The sequence below is a fragment of the Eschscholzia californica genome, unplaced genomic scaffold (genome assembly GCF_041429995.1).
Source record: "Eschscholzia californica isolate CP2 unplaced genomic scaffold, dmEscCali1.0.p SCAF_4, whole genome shotgun sequence".
Lineage (NCBI taxonomy): Eukaryota > Viridiplantae > Streptophyta > Magnoliopsida > Ranunculales > Papaveraceae > Eschscholzia > Eschscholzia californica.
In genome coordinates, this window is record NW_028238461.1 from 45495778 (window position 1) to 45515880 (window position 20103).

A 20103-nucleotide genomic window follows, 5' to 3' on the forward strand; every position below is an offset into this window, starting at 1 on the left:
CAGATGATTTGTGGTCGAATCTCACTATCGATTTAAGAATGGAAATAGAAATTATATTAATTCCTTATTTTTTGATTTATTACTTTAAAATCAATACAGTTCTTGATTTGAAAAATCAGAACCTTTAGTTTAGAAATCATATGAACGTAAAAGAAAAGAAACATCGAAGGATTAGAAAAAAAAGATTTTAATCGAGGCGAGGTATTCCTCTTCCCTAAAAAAAAATTTACGCCTAATATAGTACCACGCAGTTACTAACCTTTGTCTCCCAGGATACAACTATTAACATTTTGATTCAATAGTACTTCTAATCTGAATTCAATCGTACCTGAAAGTATACTAACCTCTGACTTAATGCAAATGAACCAAACTCACTTCTTAGGAAACTCCTTGAAAATTCTCTTAAATGATCTGCTTAGACTCTCTAAAATGATCACTTAATAATACTTAGAAAAAATATATTAAAATTTGGAGTTCATTATTTATAGGAATCGAATGTGTCATTCATTAGGGACAGATATGTTGGGTTAGTAGGGACATATCTCCTGAAAAAATGTGACACTTCAGTTGGTTAAAATTGATCTTTGATAGGTTATGATTCCATTTGTTAGATCTCGCTAAAATCGCGGAGAAAATTCCCTCCTTTGGATCGATCCCGACAATGCCCGCAGAATCACAATTGTCGTCTGATGGAGTTTTGGGTTATCCCACTCCATGGCCAACGCAGGTGGGACGCGGATCGTTGGATCCTCCCGAATCTAACGCTCAATGTTCCGTCCCACCAAGATCACGAAGGTATCTTTGCTCGGCCATTCGATTAAGGCCTACAGCACGGAATAAGGCATGTCGTAAGATATTGCCACGCTCTCTTGCGCAACGGCTCCCAAAACAACATTCCTTATTGTTGTTTGGTCGCTAACTTAACCATTCTCCGTTCAGACTTCATACTTGAATATTTCATTCATTTGGAATCGGATTCGAATGATTCTTAGTTGTAAACTTAAGAGCTCGACAAGACCAACGCAATGGTGCGCTTCGTTTATGAGTTTGAATATTTTAATCGATCCAAAATCGGCTTCAAGTCCAACAAGAAAGAGAGAGAGATCCAGTGGGTTTGGTTAGAGAGAGACAGAGATCTGACGGGATTAGCTTTCCAAAACTATGGTTAGAGAGAGGGAGACTGATAGATCTTTCATTTTTGGAGATAGAAAAGAAACCCTAATTCTTCTATCCAAGTAGAATGTACAATAAACCCTTGTCTTTTCTATCAAATATATTAAAACGGAGTATAAACGTCAAAATTTTGATTCGGAAAACAAACATCTAATTTGATAACACAACCTAATTATTTGATCCCAATTGACTCTTTTCGATGTCCCAAAACCGCCATCCTTATTAATTAAGCTTATAATTTATCTGTGCTCTGCAATTTTAACACTAGTGGGGCGCTTTTAACCCTTACCAAGTAGCCTTCCCTTCTACAAATTCGTATAAGTCTGGCGGTTTTGGCGACTAAAAAGAGACTTCCAAATACTTTCCTAGTTCGAAACTCAGAAGGAAACTGAAATCTTGTCAGAGAATGATAACCAAAGTGGCCCAAATTCTGAAACAGTAGGATTTATCCAAATTCACTTGGAAGAATACAAAATATTTTATGGCGATGTGGAAAGCATTGAAAGAGTTAGCGATAGATGTTCATCAAGAACTTTTTCAGATACAACTGATAATTTATTATCAAATACCATAACAGAGAATCATATCTCTAATATACTTGATTCCTTTTGTCTTCAGCCATCTTGTTTGGACCAAATTAAAGATAAAATTGTTTCTTGGGTGGTTGAAGACTCAGTTGATGCTTCTAATTTTGAGTATTCTTTTACGGTTGAAGTTGTAATAACGGTTACCGTCGAAGCTGAAGAATATGTTGGTGGTGACAATGATGATGAAATTTGTAATGAAGTTTATGATGCAGTCGTGACAGAATCAATGGAAGAAGAACAGTATGAATGTAACTGCTTCCATTAATGGATTGAAGAGAGAGATTTACAGTACTGAAAGGGATGATGATTTGATGAAGAAGGGGAATGGTAGAAGTTGTGTGTGTGGTTTGTATGGAACAGTATATGGATGGGTCCACAATCTGTTACATGCCATGCTCACATTTTTTTCATGAAAAATGTCTTGTCTCGTCTCTTGGTTAGAGACTAGTAACTCTTGCCCCCTTTGTCGCATCAAGGTCGATTCCAAATTTTAGTTTTTTTTTTCTTTTGAAAATTCAGAATTTTAATTTAATGGTCTTAGTTATTATTGTGTGTATAGTAGTTCCATGTTTAAATAATTTTGAATTTTAATGAGACAAAATTCAACATCTTCTACTAATTATACCAGTTTTGAAACGATACGCATGTTTTCTGGAAAATTGTCCTGAAATTATAGGGATAATGAAAATATATAGGCAAACAAAGTAAGTTTTTATTTTCAGCACATCTTGTAAGATTTGGTGTGGACTACGGATGTTCCAAGTTATATCTTTTTCTTCATTTACTGTAGGAAAAATGACTTGTTGGGTTTAAGAAATTATCATAATAATTAAAAAAGCCGAGATCTTTTTCTATTAGGTGGAAGATACCAAAATATTATGTGTTATAATGGGTAAAGTTTAAAATAATATTGATAATTAACAATCAGGTCATTTTCTTTTATTTTTTTCCCAGAATACCCTTACTCACTAAAACATTATCCTCTCTCTCAAAAGACACCAATACTTTTAGGGTTTTTTTTTCCTTCTTCTTCCCGATTCATCTTCTTCTTCTCCCTGGTACTTCTTCGAATTTTCTTCTTCTTGTACTTGTAAAATCTTCAATTAAGAACTAGGGTTTACTAAGTCATGCTAAAATCCTAAAATTTCATATTCTGATTCTTCTTTTATAAATGACTTTTATCATCGGGTAAACTAAGAAGGAGAGGCAAATGATGAGTTATTTCAAACTGATTACTCAATTAAAGAATTTCTGTGTTTTGATGTTTTATCGAATAGGAAGAGCTGATGCCCTCTATCTATATATGTGAATGATGAGAAGTTGAAATCAATCAGTTATCCCTGTCTGATATATATATATATATATATATATATATATATATATATATATATATATATATATGCTGAGATTTCAAATACTCTTGACACTACTCTTATCTCTCTCTAGATCTTTACTTTCTCTCACTAGGATATAACTTTATAATGTTATGTGAAATGGGAATCTCAGATAGATTATATGTAAAGGATATGGAGGTTCTATAAGTTTAGACATTGAAAGCAAAAATCCTTAGATTATGATGATCTTTTATCTTGTATTTGTACATGAGAAAATATGCAAGTGTTATGTGGTTTTGCTTTTAATAAATTTTTTTATATGATGAATGATGAAATCAATTTCAAACTCAAGATTTCGTAGACACATACTCTTAGTTTATATTCTCGATTTGCAAATCAAGTCTGCAAGATATGCAACTCAAAATTATATTCTGCAAGGCTTGCAAATCACGTTTGCAATCTATATTTTGCAAACACAGTTTGCAGTTTACATTATGCAAACACATGTTACAGTTTGCAGTTTACATTATGCAAACACATGTTTGCAGAACGGATTGTTGCAAACCCGTTTGCAAAACGGATTTTTGCAAACACGTTTGCAGAACAGGTTGTTGCAAACACGTTTGCAGAACGGATTTTTGCAAACACGTTTGCAGAACATATTGTTGCAAACACGTTTGCAGAACATATTGTTGCAAACACGTTTGCAGAAAAACGTAAAGGAAAAAAACGTCGTTATTTTCTGTTTTTTTTTTTTTGAAAAAAAGTATTGAAAGTAGATCTTGTTAGAAAGCTAACGAAAAACCATTTCTAAATCTATAATTTTTATAGAAATCCGATATCTCAAACAAAAGTTATATCGATTTAAAGTTTAAAGAAAAATAAAAGAATTTAGTTACACAAAATGACAAAAAAAAGGGTATTTTATTATTTGCACACTTTTTGACCTGAATAATAATTTTCAAATGTTGTGTGATTTTCTACTCATTTTCAATATTATTTTGACCTTTCTAGATATTTACCCCTTTAATGTAGTCCTCTTTAGTGACCATTAGATAGGATCGAGAACAAAAATGTGTGTATACAAAAATATATAGCTCGTGCCTACCGCCTGAGATACATCGAGGATTTTTTACTAGAGGGCCCCATAAACTAATACTCATAAATTAATTCATAATCCTTTGTGAATTTATTTTTTTGTTATTTCTGGACATGTTTAAAAGTACTCAGGGCCGTGGTTGGGCCCGTGCCGGCAGGGCGGCCGCACAGGGCCCCCCACCGACAAAGGCCCATTTGCAATAATATCTTTACAACTACTGTTTATAAAATATAGATACAGGCACATGTATAAAACATCTCTTAGTCGGGTTGGTTGGAAGGGGGTGATTCCACCCCTCTAGCAAGGGTTCGAAACCCACTGCTTACAAATTAATTTTGCTCTTTAGCTGGTTTTGTAATTAATGTTCATGGTACATTGCTAATTGACTCTTTATTTTTTTTTACTTTGTTACACTTTTTTTTTACCATTTTGTTACGTATTTGGGTTCATTTTTTGAAGTATTTTTAGAAATAGATATCTAAAATTCGTAAAAAAAAGTCGAAGGTATGTATGTGAAAATCATGATACAAAAATGTTACATTCAAAAACCCACTTTTAGATTCTATACTATATCTTGTACAAAGAAAGAATACATTTTGACAAAGAAATTATACCTTGTTCAAATTTTGTTTGTAGTTTTTTTATAGGGTTATTTCCCTAACGACCCCCAACTTTGTGACCAGCTTCCCGCCTGGCCCCCTACTTTACGAAAAATACCCATATGGCCCCCTTCCGTTATAACACCGTCACTCTCTCTCCTCCACCATGTTTTCTCTCTCTGCCAACTCACGCCACATCATCTGTTACGCCACCTCATCATCTTCTCCGGCATGGGTCGCCGGCCGGCCAAATTTCCGGCCGGTGACCTTCAAATTTTTTTCTCTCTCTCTCTTGAACAGACTCGAACTTCCGGCCGGCGACCTTCATATATATATGAGGCATTAAAACATCAAATAATGGAGACTGCATTTATACCTCGTTAAAGAATTTCCTTCCGTTGAAAATTCGTTGAGAAAGAAAATGATAGATAACACTTAAAATTTAGGTTAAAGTGTTTTGTCATTAGTCATCCACCATATTCAAACTAATAACCCCCATGGTTTATAGTAGGTCGATGCTTTTAGCAGCAACCTTGAAAACAAATAGTAGTCAATTACAAGAGGTCCATTTCAACCAACTGAAGACAATGAACCTGTGTCTGACTCTGGCCTATCGACACTACTATAGCGCCTTTAATAGAGATGATAGAGAGAGATGATGTAAAGGGAGTGTAACGATGATGTAAAGGGAGTGTAACGATGATGTAAAGGGAGTGTAACTCGGCTAAGTAAGAGAGTGCCTCTAACAAGGGGTAATTTCGTCTTTTCAGCTGAAGAGAAAGTTTGTTATTCTAACAAACTTTCCCTCCAACTCTTTCTCTCTCTACTCGAACTATATAAACTCAAATGTATTGAGATTGATCATAATAATAAACACAACTTCTAAACTCAATCTCTCTCTCTCTCTCTAACTCTCTTATCCTCACATGGTATCAGAGCTCTAGGGTTTCTTCGAACCTAACAATGGAGGAAACAAGCTCACACTCAAATCCTTCTTCATCTTCCAATTCAAATCATCTTCCTTCCTTTAATGTCACAAATTTCATAGCAGAGAAGCTAGATGAAACGAATTTTTTGCTTTGGAGAGATCAATTCGAAACCATTTTGATTAGTAATGATCTAATTGGCTATGTCGATGGATCTATAACTGAACCAGAAGCTTCGATCTATGAAAATGATAGAGAAATTCTAAATCCAGCTTATCAGATCTGGAGAAAACAAGATAACTTCGTTAAATCGTGTCTCAAAGCTACATTTTCTAGATCTGTTTCGTCAGATGTACTCGGATTAAAGACTTCTCAACAAATTTGGGAGTATTTGAATACAGTTTATGCTGAAGAATTCGAGGCTAAGCAAGATCTCCTTCGAAGAGAGATTCAAAATACAAGGAAAGGATCAGCTACAATCAGTGAGTATTTACGAAAAATCAAATCCTTATCTGATTCCTTAATTGCTGTTAATGATAAGATCTCTGAGAAAGAGATAATTAGAATTGTTCTAGCTGGATTAGGAAAGGATTATAGTTTGTTTATTGTTGCTATTGATAATAGAACAACTAGGATAAACTTTCCTGAACTTAGATCTCGTCTTCTCCATCATGAACAATGGCTATCTGCTCAAGAGAAGTTTGATGAACAATCTGCCTATTATGTGAAGAACACAGATTATCATAAACCATCCACATATAATCAAAAGAACAATTATAACCAAAACAAGTCAAATTACTCAAAACCAGGCTATACTAGATATAATTCAGATAGATCTCACACCACAAATCAAGTAAAACAGAGAAATTCTTCTCAAACAAAGCCTCAAACATCTGAACCACAACATCCACTACATAACCAAAAAGCTGAGAATTTCGATTTCTCTAGCATTCCTTGTGGAATATGTCACAAATGGGGTCATAAGGCTAGCAAGTGTAGATTTCGATATGCTCCTTCTAGACCTTCAGACTCACCATCATTTGCTGGACTTCATATTGGAGAATCATCAAAATCTCCTCAAATTGATGGTGATTCTGAGCCATCTCAAGAGGAGTGTCATATTGTTGTCCTTGAAGAAGGTTTCACTGCTAGTTTACTCTCTTCACCTAACTCAAAGTCCTGGATAGCAGACACATGAGCATCAAGTCATATGACACATGACTCAAAGGTACTTACACAGTCTACTCCTTATCTTGGTAATGAATCAGTAATGGTTGGTAGTGGTAACACCATTAGTATTACTAGTACTGGTAGCTCCAAAATGATGTCTGCCTCACAAGAATTTGATCTTCATGACATATTGGTTGTACCAAGTATTAGGAAGAACCTACTGTCCATTTCAAAATTCACTAAAGATAATGATTGCTCAGTAGAATTCTTTCCTTGGGGTTATAATATCAAGGACTTAGCTTCTCAATCTACATTGTTAGAAGGACCAATGGTCAATAATCTTTACCCTATTGAGTTTACACCATGGTCTATCAACCAAATTGAAGCTTTATCAGCTAATTTAGTAGCTTCTCCATCTTTGTGGCATCAAAGATTGGGGCACACTGCTCATGGTGTTCTTGAAACTTTACATAAGTCACATCTTATTCAACTTACATCTGAAGACACATCTAAGTTGTGTGATTCATGCCTTTTGGGCAAAAGCAAGTGTCTGCCATTTGAGCCATCTTCTAGTGTGACTTCAGCTCCTCTTCATTTAGTCCATTGTGACATATGGGGGCTTTCTCCTATACCATCAGCCACTGGATTTCGATATTATATTCTATTCTTGGATGACTATAGTCGATTTTTGTGGATTTACCCATTGAAATACAAAAGTGACAGCTTAGCCTGCTTCAAGATGTTCAAAATTATCACTGAAAACTTGTTATCCACAAAGATTAAGCTCTTTCAGACTGATGGTGCTCCAGAACTTACAAAAGGTGAGTTCAAGAGGTTTCTTGATGAGTCAGGTATTACATTAAGAATCTCTTGTCCATATACTCCTCAGCAGAATGGAAAAGCTGAGAGGAGAAACAGACAAATCACAGAGATAGGAAATACTTTGTGCTTTCAAGCTTCCATTCCTAAAGAATATTGGTTTGATGCTTTTGAGTATGCTTCTTATATCATTAATAGATTGCCTACTAAGATTCTAGATGGCAAATCACCATTTGAGGTTCTCTTTGATAAAGTACCTGATTATTCTTCTATAAAGGTATTTGGCTCAGCTTGTTACCCTCATTTGGGAGCAATAAGAAAGGACAAGCTCAGTCCTAAGTCTGTGAGGTGTGCTTTCCTTGGATTTAGTCCTCTTTACAAAGGATATAGGTGTCTTGATGTTCATTCTGGAAAATTCTATGTCTCTAGACATGTTGTGTTTGATGAGGGTTCCTTTCCTTTTGAGGACTTTAGTCTACTCTCTTCAAGTACACTTCCATCTGCACCTTCTTCTAATCAGGTTGTACTTCCTATCCCTTCTCAAAACATTTCTACATTACCTCAGCTACATTCTATTCCTCATAACAATGATATCTCTTTTGAGGATTCTATTCACACAAGTGGAGAATCGAGTTCATCCACTTCACTACCTGTTTCTGCCCCTCTTGCTCCTCAACCTGTCCATCATATGACCACAAGAGCAAGAGCTGGTATTCACAGACCCAAACTTCTTCCTGAATTTGTATCTCATCACACAGTGTGTCCACTTCCACAGGCTTATGTTACACTTTTACAAAACTCCATTGATCCCACCTCTTACACTCAGGCTTCTAAGTTTCCTGAATGGTGTCAAGCAATGAATGAAGAAATAGAAGCTTTACATAAGAATCACACTTGGTCCCTTGTTCCTGCTCTCCCTTCTATGAATGTGTTGGGCTGTAAGTGGGTCTTTAAGACAAAATTGAAGGCTGATGGGTCTGTAGAAAGGTATAAAGCCAGACTTGTGGCTAAGGGATTTCATCAAGTTGATGGTTTGGACTACACTGAGACCTTTAGTCCTGTGGTGAAAGCTACAACAATTAGAGCTGTTCTCACTGTTGTTGTTTCCAACTCTTGGTCTATAAAACAGCTAGATGTTTCGAATGCCTTCCTTCATGGTATTTTAGAAGAAGAAGTGTATATGAAGCAACCACCTGGTTTCTCTGATCCTATGCTCAAGGATCATGTGTGTCTTCTTCATAAAAGCTTATATGGCCTTAAGCAAGCACCTAGAGCTTGGTTCACTAGGTTTGCTGGTTTTCTACTTGATTATGGGTTTCAAAAGAGTCTCACTGATCACTCCATGTTTGTGTATACAGTTGGTGATGACTCAATGGTTCTTCTCCTCTATGTTGATGATACTATACTCACAGGGTCTTCTCCTTCTCTTCTTACAACTCTGGTTTCTCAACTTAGTTTGGAGTTCTCTATGAAGGACCTAGGAGCACTTCATTACTTCTTGGGTATTGAGGTTCACTCTGAAAAATCAATTGGTGGTTTGCTACTTACACAAACCAAGTACACTCTTGAGCTCTTACAGAAGGCTGGGTTGCTTGAGAGCAAACCCATCTCTACTCCTGTCCCTTTTGGCCAAAGAATGTCTGCACTTGATGGTGAATTGCTTGAGGATCCTTTATCATATAGAAGTCTTGTGGGAGGCCTACAGTATTTGACAACCACTCGACCTGACATTGCATTTGGGGTCAATTATGTTGCTCAATTCATGGCGGCACCTAGAACTTCTCATTTTCAGATGGTGAAACGTATCCTGAGATACTTAAAAGGTACTATTGGGTCTGGAATCACCATCAAGCCTGGAAATTTATCTTCTCTTTGTGCATATAGTGACTCAGATTGGGCTGGATGCCCTGATTCTCGTCGATCAACTGTTGGGTATGCTGTGTTTCTTGGTTCAACATTGGTTGCCTGGTCTTCTAAGAAGCAACCAACTGTGGCTCGATCGAGCACAGAGGCTGAGTACAAGGCAATGGCAAATGCCACTTCTGAGTTACTTTGGATCTCCTATGTCATGGATGAATTGGGTTACTCGATTACTCATCCTTTTCTTTTGTTGTGTGATAATATGGGTGCCAAGCACTTAGCTGCCAATCCAATCTTCCATGCTCGCACCAAACATGTTGAAATTGACTATCACTTCATTCGGGAGCTCGTAACCTCAGGCATTCTAAGGATTGATCATGTGTCTTCTTCATCCCAGCTTGCTGATGTGTTTACAAAAGGCTTGGCTAATCCTCTCTTCACTTCTCTCTTATCCAATCTGATGTCTCTTATTCAGATTGAGGGGGAGTAATAGAGATGATAGAGAGAGATGATGTAAAGGGAGTGTAACAATGATGTAAAGGGAGTGTAACTCGGCTAAGTAAGAGAGTGCCTCTAACAAGGGGTAATTTCGTCTTTTCAGCTGAAGAGAAAGTTTGTTATTCTAACAAACTTTCCCTCCAACTCTTTCTCTCTCTACTCGAACTATATAAACTCAAATGTATTGAGATTGATCATAATAATAAACACAACTTCTAAACTCAATCTCTCTCTCTCTCTCTAACTCTCTTATCCTCACAGCCTTTTAGAACACCCCAGTCCCATAGCTTTTTCCTCCAAAAAGTCCAAAAAGAACATAAGCACATATAGTCATAGGAATATGAAAAATGTAGTCTAAAGGTGCTCGATGTAAGTGTTAACCTCTCTCGAGGCAAAATTGAAGGAGAACTTGTGAGTGGCGGAGGCGCCTTGAACTACTCTTACCGAAGTTCCGTTGATGAATCCATATAATGCCCTTGTAAGTGTTAAAGGCACCACCACCCTCAAGGCAAAATTGAAGAGGAACTTAGGGGGTTCACTTTTGTTGGTTTAGCCCTCGGACATTCAGAACCTTAATACTGATTCGACTGAAAACTTAAGGTGAAATTAGGAAGTGAAAATTTTGTTCAGCCCTAACTCCAGTATTAGTTGAAAATCGAAATTGAAATTAAACATGTTATTAATTTTAACCGTTAGTTGGTGTTAGATGGGTCCGTTAGTGTTGGGAACTAGACATTAACAAAACTTTCAAAGAATCAACAAACTTTTGGTTTGAACTGATAATGATGTTGACTGGACGGAATCCTCTTACTACACCTAATAATCGGCATGTTGATTCTGTGTGGCCTGTGACAAGGATTCCCCTGTCACTACCCCTCTCATCTTTCGACACGCGTATCATATGCAAGTTTGATCTGGTACAACTTACACTCACTGTGTTATCCAGTTTCCAAGTGAAGTCCATGGGAGCAACATCTTCAGAGTCAACCTACTTGGGCCACTTGCCGAAACGAACGAGAAAACACGATGCTACTGATGCAGTCAATATATGGACGGCCAATTTTCTTATAAAAACTACTATTTTATATTAACAGTTCAAAAAATAAAAAATCCTGTGTGGACAAAATTTTTTAAGGAGACATCACTCTATTATTTTTCACTTGTCTTTTAAGGATTAGGAGTTCTATTTTAATTCTTCCCTTTTTTCTTCCATAAACCCTAGACTTTAGTCTACTTCTTCTTCATCACCCACTAATTTGTAGAGGGATAAACTTTGGAGAGACAACGTATTTTTGGATCAAATTTTTCTTCTAAATTTGTTGTTCTTCAAGAATCCTTGAACCCCTTGAAATAAAAAAGAAAACCTAGAAAATAGTATTTTTGGATCAAACAACAAGTCGATTTGTTTCTGTTTCGTGGAAACCCTTTGATATTCTACTGTTTCGGGGGATTTCCTTCATCTTGACTCTTGCAGTCAAATGTCTAGGGTTTATTAAATCAAATCAAGCAATTATTCCAGTATCCCTTTACTACCATTCGTTAGATTAATTTTTGGGAATAATCGTTCTCAGTGCACCTTTGTATGAATATCCAAATTCTTCAACTTAGAGTAGTAGCAAATTCTCAAACAATTGATGATTTAGGTAATTAGCTTTTACTTTACATGGAACTTCCTTACCTGCATAAAATCTCACATGATGTTCTCCTAGACTATCCGAATGAGACAATCTCCTTTTCATTCCCCAACACAATATCTTCCTCATTAAACTAGTCGTGTTGTTTTAGAATTGATGATAGTTGAGATATATATATATATATATATATATATATATATATATATATATATATATATATATATAGATTGATAATGGTTGTTAATGGAAGTATAAGAAATTAAGCTAGGTTTTACATAATAACGCGAACTAAGTATAAGGGAGGTAGAAGAAATTAAGTTTTCTACTTTTAATTGTTGTGTTTTAATGGTCAACAAATTAGTAACTGTTAATATTTAAGGTTTTAATGACCCCAAAAATAACTGTCTATATAAGAGAACAGGTTTTCCACATATTGATCACCCTACATAATAATTCTTAATAATAAAAAAAGGTTGGGGCAATTACGAATACATTTTTAGTTGGAGGGAACTTGGTCAATCACATTAACCCCAAATAAAACCTAATTTTACTTTAGAAAAAACAGAACACCACTCTTTACATTTCATCTTAGCTTCATCAGTTTTTCCGACTCTCTTCCTCTTTCTTTTTGTCCATATCTCTTTCTCCTAATGGACGGGCAGGTTGGATGGGTGAGAAGAGAGAGAGAAAAGTGACGATAGCCAGAAGTGGTAGTGGTGGCGAAGATAAAGATTAAGAAAAAAATAGGGTAAAAGAAGTTTTCTTCTAAATCAATTAGAATTGAAACTTATGTACCGAAGTCTATACGACTCCACCCAAAACAGATAATTATAACAAATAGTAAAGAACTACTGCTCAAAACATAAAACTATATTCGATATCTGATGTATTATTTGACAGGTGAGGTGTCATTTGACCATGTATGCCCTATTGGTATGTCGATTCATTCGATCCTATTGGTATTATCAATATTGTGAATCATGTAGGCAAACAAGTGACTAGTAGTACCTTTTTTTTAAAGAGTGACTACAGTACTTAAGAAACTAAGTTCTCCCCTATCGATATTGAATGAATCAAATTCATTTCTAGTCAAATTGGACATCTGTTAATCAGTAAGAGTAATTGAATTGTGATTTAAAAATGATCGAAAAATCGATGGATGCCCCTTCATTTTAATTTTGGGCCTTCTTCTTTGTTCGTCGGTTCACGTCTCATAGTTTGGTGCAGTTTGAGTGTATTCGGAGTGGACATACTGAAATTGAACATCACGGATTAAACCCAATGCCAGAACCTTCAGACTATCCCAATAGGTAGACTTGGGACTGCTCCGTCCAAATACCAAGGGTGCAAAGAGAGAAATGAGCTAGGAGGGCGCCTTCAGAGTCGTAAAGAGTAGTTAAAAATAGGCAAAAGGTTATGGGGATTTCCAACGATCACGGTGACCGAGAAATCCGGCTGAAGAAGAAGAAATGGAAGAGAATCTGATGCGTTTTTTCTTTTTCTTTGATAACACTAAAGGAGGCCGTCTCCAATTATTGCCCCCCACGCTAACCCGACATTAATCATTCTGTCTATATACTCCCCCACTCACTCTCCCTCTCTCTCTCTAGTTTTCCCTAATTGACTAAACAACCCCTACTTCTCTATTTTATTGACCATCATAATTCATATCAAATACTGTAGTGTGTAATAGTGTGGGACCTATCACTTCTGTATATCCCGGCAATAAAATCCTCCTAGACAAAATTCAAATCCTGAAATTTTGTTTTCACTCTTTTGGAATGACATTTGATTGATAGGGTTTTAGGGGTATTATTAGGTCAATTTCATTAGAAGGGTATTCTTGGTAATGTTCCATATGTTTAGAGAGAGAAAACCTTCATACTAGTTCAAACTAGAGAGAGAATTACCCTTGTTATGTAAAACACGTCAAAGCTCAAACAGAATCTCTGTCGCCCCCCTTCCTCCTCTTCCTCCTGTCAACAAACAGAGTTTCTCTCTCTATCTATCTCCATATAAACCCCTTCATACTTCCAAAACTTGTCCGCTACTCTCATTCTACTTCCATACTATTTTCTCTCTCTCTCTCTTTAGGAAAAAGGGTAGTCAAAGAAAATGCTGTCAGATTCCGGTGACCGACGTCAAGCTGCAAGTCACAAAACCGGTGGTGGACCACCGGAAAATGAGATACTTCCATGCCCACGTTGTGAATCAAGCAACACAAAGTTTTGTTACTACAATAACTATAACCTATCTCAACCCCGTCATTTCTGCAAATCATGTCGCCGTTACTGGACTCAAGGCGGAACTCTCCGTAACATTCCTGTCGGTGGCGGAAGCCGAAAAAACGCTAAACGTTCTCGTACTTCTTCCACTGTTTCTTCCCCTGAAAACAGTCATACCCCTCCAATCTCAGCTACTCCCGTTTCTGTTCACTCCTCTTCTGTTACTTCCGAAAAAACGGATTCATCTACTCTTCCGTTACGTTTTCACGATGTGGACCTTAACGTCAGTAACGTATCGGGTCCTTTTACTTCATTGCTTAGTACTCAAGGTCAAGGACCTCCTGGTGGATTTTTGGCCCTTGGTGGGTTTGGGTTAGGGTTGGGTTCTGGTTTTGAAGAAATGGGGTTTGAACTTGGACGTGGAGTTTGGCCATTGGAGGATGTCAGCGAACCTGGCGGTGGTGGTGGTAGTGGTGGTGTCTCTGGTGAGCCATGGCATATTGGTGGCGGTGCTGGTGGTCATGATCACGGTGGATTTTCCGATGGAGATTGCTTTTCTTGGCCGGAGCTTGCTATTTCTACGACCGTACGAGGAGAGAAGGCGGCCTGAAAATGATGATCAGTTTGACTGTTGACTGTTGACCGAGTCGGTTAGTTTCTTTTGTGGTGGCAGTTTCGTTAATATGGTAAGTTTCAGGTGCATTTTCGTCTTTAGCTAGCTTATACCCAAAATAGAAAAAAAAAAAGAGTATTCAGAAAAACATGTGAGAGAAATATTATGTACGTATTATGGAGTTTTTGTTTTTTTTTGTCCGCAGTTTCTTTAAATATGGGGGTTTAGATGAAAATGAGTCAAGTCTAGTGGGTGATGTAAAAAACTAAACTAGGGAAGGATTGAGCAAATTGGTTAAGAAACAAGATAATAGAGAGATGAAGTTTTTAATTGAATTTTACTAGTATTTCTTTGCTTTATTCTTAATGCCTTTGAGATTTTTTTTTCTATCTTTTTTGTTGCAAAAATGCCCTTTTTGAAATTTATCATAATTTGTCATTCTTGGGATTTTCATTGCCATTTGAGATATTTATCATAATTTCTCAAATGTTGCAAAAATGTCATTTGAGATATTTATCATAATTTGTCATTCTTATGATTTTCATTGTGACAATGAGTTATGTGACGAATGTAATTGCTAAAAATATAATCGCTTTTCTTATGTTAATGTTCACAAGTTTTAATCGACTTGTAGAAATATGCAGTCGCGTCAAAACTCCCAAGAAAATGACAGTCACTAACAATTTCTTCACAACTTAGGGCCCTTAATTTATTCGTTCAACTTACTCCACTAATGAATATATTAAGACTTGGAAGATTTTTTAATGTGACAAAACCAAGCCCCTACTTGTGTAGGTATAAGATAAGATAGACATATTTCTACAAAAACTAAGGATATGGTATAAATTATGGATTAGAGTGGGCACACTTATACATTTATAATTTACACATTGTCGTAAATTTATTCTAAATTATCATATAAGAAGTCTTAACTTCGGCTTATACTCTCAAAAGTAATTATAAAAAATGACTATAGTGTATATAATAACAAGTCGGCTAGTATAATTGTTCTACATTTGTTAGGTCCTGGATTAACGATCCCCTTTTTTTTCATAAATTATTAAATTAACATTTTGATGTATGATTCAAAAGAGAATTGGTATATTTATATGGACACTAGAGAGAATGAAGGATATATATATTCATTTTCCTCCCTAGAAAATGTGGTCTAGTTGAGTGATATTTGGGTCCCATACTCAAAATCAAATGGAACAAAAGAGAGGTAGAGAAACGAGTACTCATCAATTTTGTGTCAAAAGGTAACCTTAATTGAGTATGTCATGTGAGATTGTGAGGGGTTCTCTTAAGATTTCATTAAACTAATTGAAGGAATTTCATAATTAAGAAACAAACAGAGCAAAATATGAGGATCCCATAATTATATTCCAACATAACCATAATTATTAATGTTTAGTATGAAATCTCCTGATCCAACATAATAATTTTTTGGATCTAAAGATGGATTGACTCGGATTAATGTAAAAAGACCATTAAGTGGGAGACTTTTTTTTGGGACCAAGTCCCTAAGGTGGCACTGTAATAGGCCAAGAGGAATCATGTGAACCATTTTTAGGTATGGAGAATAGAAATCAAAATGGTACAAAGGATCCATCAATAAACAAAAAATTAGTCCCAAGTTTAAAAGATTTTTGTTGTTTAAATCAGATCATGTCTAACTCTATGTGAATCAAATGTCAGTGGTTGGAAAGACTAAACACTCATCTTCTCTATAAGCAATACCAGAAGTTATAATTTTGGCATTGTTTTTTCACACAATCTGAAGTTAGAATTTGACTTTTAGAGAAAGAATTTGAGAGACGGCATGAAAAAGTCACTGAGAGAGAGAGAAAAATCACAGAGACGATATTTGTGACCCAGAATTCAAGTTTTTATATGGAGGTTATTGCATAATGCTTTGTCGGTTCGCATCAATTCATTGAAATACAATTTTATTGAGATCAAGTTATGTCCAATTTGTCATGAAGAAGAAGATATTGTTAGGAAAAATAACCTAATTAACTTGTTCAGGAATATGAAGATAAACAATGTGAAAGTAAAAGTAGAGACACAAAGATTATTTAACGTGGCAAAAAACCCCTCCAAACTAGAAGGTAAAAAACCACGGGACCTAGTCCAGAAATCTTCCACTATAACGATAATAATGGGTTACACAACTCTTCACCAAACCTATGGTGGATAAACTGAACAAAGAAATAAAGAAATAAAAATCTCTTACTCCTTAGGATTTGAACAAATCCTAGATTCCTAAAGGTTGAAGAAGATAAGCACAAACTAAATTGCTTCACAAGATTAATAATCTTCTTTTCTTCAAACCAATATTCTGCTATTTCAATCTCTCTTGAAAGAACCACTTCAGAAATCTCTCTTTCTCTGACTTCTCTTTGTTCTGGAAGTTGTTGTCATCTCTCTTATCTCTCTCTAACCTGAGAAGATATATCTGAGAGGATTCTCTTGTAGCTCTCCCAACTGGGAGGATACTTTCTGACCTGAAAGTATGATACTCTCTGACCTGAAAGTATGATACTCTCTAACCTGAAAGTATGAATAATTTCTTCCCTTTCTTTCCCTATTTATAATGATAAATAAGGAGATATTCTACTAGAAATAGGATTCCTTTTTAGGCTAGAAATAGAGACTTCTATTTCTCCCTAAATAAGGAATAAGGGAAATCCTATTCTAACTAGGAATCCTTTTTATATAAGGAGGGACCCCAACAGATATGAACCATTTATTCAAACAACGCAAATTTGCTAAAGAGCTATGGTTTCAATCTCCTTGGAATAAGAATCGAGGGAAGTATAACCCTTCGAGAAATTATTAGACATTGGTTTGAACAACAAAACAACAGGAAAGGGGTAAAGACCGGACTACATTTGATGTGGTTTCTATGGAAAGCAAGGAACAAGAAAGTCTTTGAAGGGGTTGAAAGTGAGTTCGGCAAGAATTATTTAGGAATCTTGAATAATGATACATGAATTTGGCACTTATGGTACTATTCATGATCATGAAAGTAACAACAACAAACCCAACAACATAGTGGTTTTTGGGAACTTCCTACTGAAGGTGTAGCAAAGATTAATGTGGACGGAACTTGGTCAAAATTCAAGAGGCCGGACCGCAACCGTGGTTAGAAACCATGAGGGGCAGTTTATCGGTGCTACAATCAACATCTTTCTGGCAAATAGTCCAACCAAAGCTGAAGCAAAATCGATGCTTTTGGACATTGAACTAGCTAGACGTCTGAACGCAAGAAAGTGTATCTTCGAGGGAGACTCACAAAATGTGATCAAGGCCTGCACCTCACCAATTGAAGAATCACCGTGAAGAATTAGAAGCATTGTAGCAGAAATCTCTTATCGTCTGAACACTTTCGAAGAATTCAGGTTCAAATTTACGCATAAAGAAACCAATTTTGTGGCTCACAATCTCGTTAAATATGCAGTTGATGACCGAGTTGTAAATACTTGGATAGGCGAAGTACCACTTACATGTATCAGTGAATCTATCTTGGTTAATAGTCTTCACATTACTTCTTTGATTCTTAATGAATAATAGGCTAAAGACACTTTTTCATCAAAAATAAATGTCCCTATTGTACTAACTTAGTTATTATGCTTATAAAACAAAATAATTAAAATGAAATAATAGAAAAGACATTCAAAACATTGACTTAGCAGGCTTGGTGATTATTATTTTTGAGTAGCACGCTTGGCGAATTTAGGCTTTTAAAAAGGATGTGACTAAAATCGCTAACACTGGGGATGGAACCCGAGTGAACTAAGCAATTGCAACTTTCCTAGCTTGTATATCATCAAAAAAAAGAAAAACTTTCCTAGCTTGTGTTTTACATTAACCACATAATTATAACAATGAACCTAATGTTATATATTGTGGCTGCCCATAAAGATGATTGTACACCTTCTATAACCATTTCTAGATATGGATCATGAAGCATGAGGTGTAAAATGACTCATCACTTCAAGATAGAGGATGGGTTAATTAACTACACATCACCTACCCTATAAAATCCAACGTGTGGACTTGTGGGCTTCCCTTCACTCTTCTCTTCACTAGTATAAATGCATCTAAATGTACATAGATTTGGGTTGTCTTAAATTACAGAGAAATAAGTAAAAAGGATAGTTACTTCTTTGATCATCCATTCTCTTACTTTAGTAAACCTTAGTTATTACATAATCCATACAATCAATTAGATATAATCAGAGAAAGATATGATATAACCTTTATTTTCTAAAACGTTATCAGCACGATCGTTTCTATAAGCGGGTAAAGAGTTTCAGTTATAAACGAGGGATTGTCTTGAAGACCATCTGAAAATCAAAGTAAGTTGTGTTATTACATTTTAAATGTCGAATCAAACCAATATATATAAATTTTGCAGTTCTAGACCTTACAGGAAGGAACTATATCAATTGGGCTCTTGAAGTTGAATCTCATTTAGAGGAAAGAAATCTAAAGAAAACCATAGCAGAGGGCAATAATGAAACTTCTCAGAATCGTGCGGCTGCACTGAATTTTATCCGACACCATCTATGTGAAGACTTAAAGTCGGAATATTTAAATACGAGAGACCCTCTGTTATTATGGATTGGTTTAAAGAAACGTTTTGATCATTTAAAACGAATTATCCTTCCTAAGGCCCTAAATGACTGGCTCCACCTTAGACTACAGGATTATAAAACTGTTTCTGAGTATAGTTCTGTTCTGTTTAAAATAACGACAAAATTGGCACATTGTGGTTTTCCTGTCAGTGAAGAACAAATGTTAGAGAAAACATTTTCAACCTTTCATGCTTCTAATTGGAATTTGCAAGAACAATATAGAAACATGAATTTTAAATGTCATTCGGATTTAATTTCATGCCTTCTAGTTGCAGAACAAAATAGAGAAGTAATTATGAAAAACACAGAAGTCCGTCCAACTGGATACACAAACTTTTCCGAAACATATTCAACATCCGTCTCTAGTGAAAGACGAGAACGTAACCAAAAGGGTCGTGGTCGTGGCAACTACCACAATAAGAATTCAGAAGAACATGATCGTGGTGACGATCAAAATAAAGATAACAGAAGCGGTGGTTACCGTTCTGGAGGTCGCGGCCGTGGCTATGGTCGAGGCCGGTGGACAAATAACTCGGCTAACAGATACAAGCCGTATAATCGGCAAAATAAAGGGAAGAAGGTGGCAAATGAACCTTCTGAAATGAAGAATCAACCCTGTTTTAAATGTGGTATGACAGGGCACTGGCAGAGAACATGTAGGACTGCTAAACATCTAGTAGATCTTTATCAAGCATCCTTGAAGAAACGAAGTGCCAATGTAGAAACAAATCATATGGAAATCAATGATTCTTCATGTAACACAAGATTGGATGTATCTGACTATTTTACCAACGATGTAGAAATACATCTTACTGAAGTCAGGACCGAGTCAAAAATAACAGATTATGGAATTAATCTGAATAGAGACGCATCGGTGATGCAACCCCCTATCGAAGAAAATGATATCTATGGTAGTGAATATG

General features: G+C 35.9%; 1 protein-coding gene across 1 annotated transcript; it reads left to right on the forward strand.

Annotated features, from left to right (window-relative positions):
• Positions 1-13525: 13525 nt before the first annotated feature.
• LOC147545124 (dof zinc finger protein DOF3.4-like) lies at positions 13526-14872 on the forward strand. The gene has a single exon (XM_086637733.1). It carries the CDS (start codon positions 13815-13817, stop codon positions 14532-14534), a length of 720 nt encoding a protein of 239 aa, XP_086493859.1. The 5' UTR covers positions 13526-13814; the 3' UTR covers positions 14535-14872.
• Positions 14873-20103: the final 5231 nt, after the last annotated feature.

What these genes read in the sequence shown, in the direction of transcription:
- LOC147545124 (XM_086637733.1), top strand. Translation starts at nt 13,815, where the DNA reads ATGCTGTCAGATTCCGGTGACCGACGTCAAGCTGCAAGTCACAAAACC.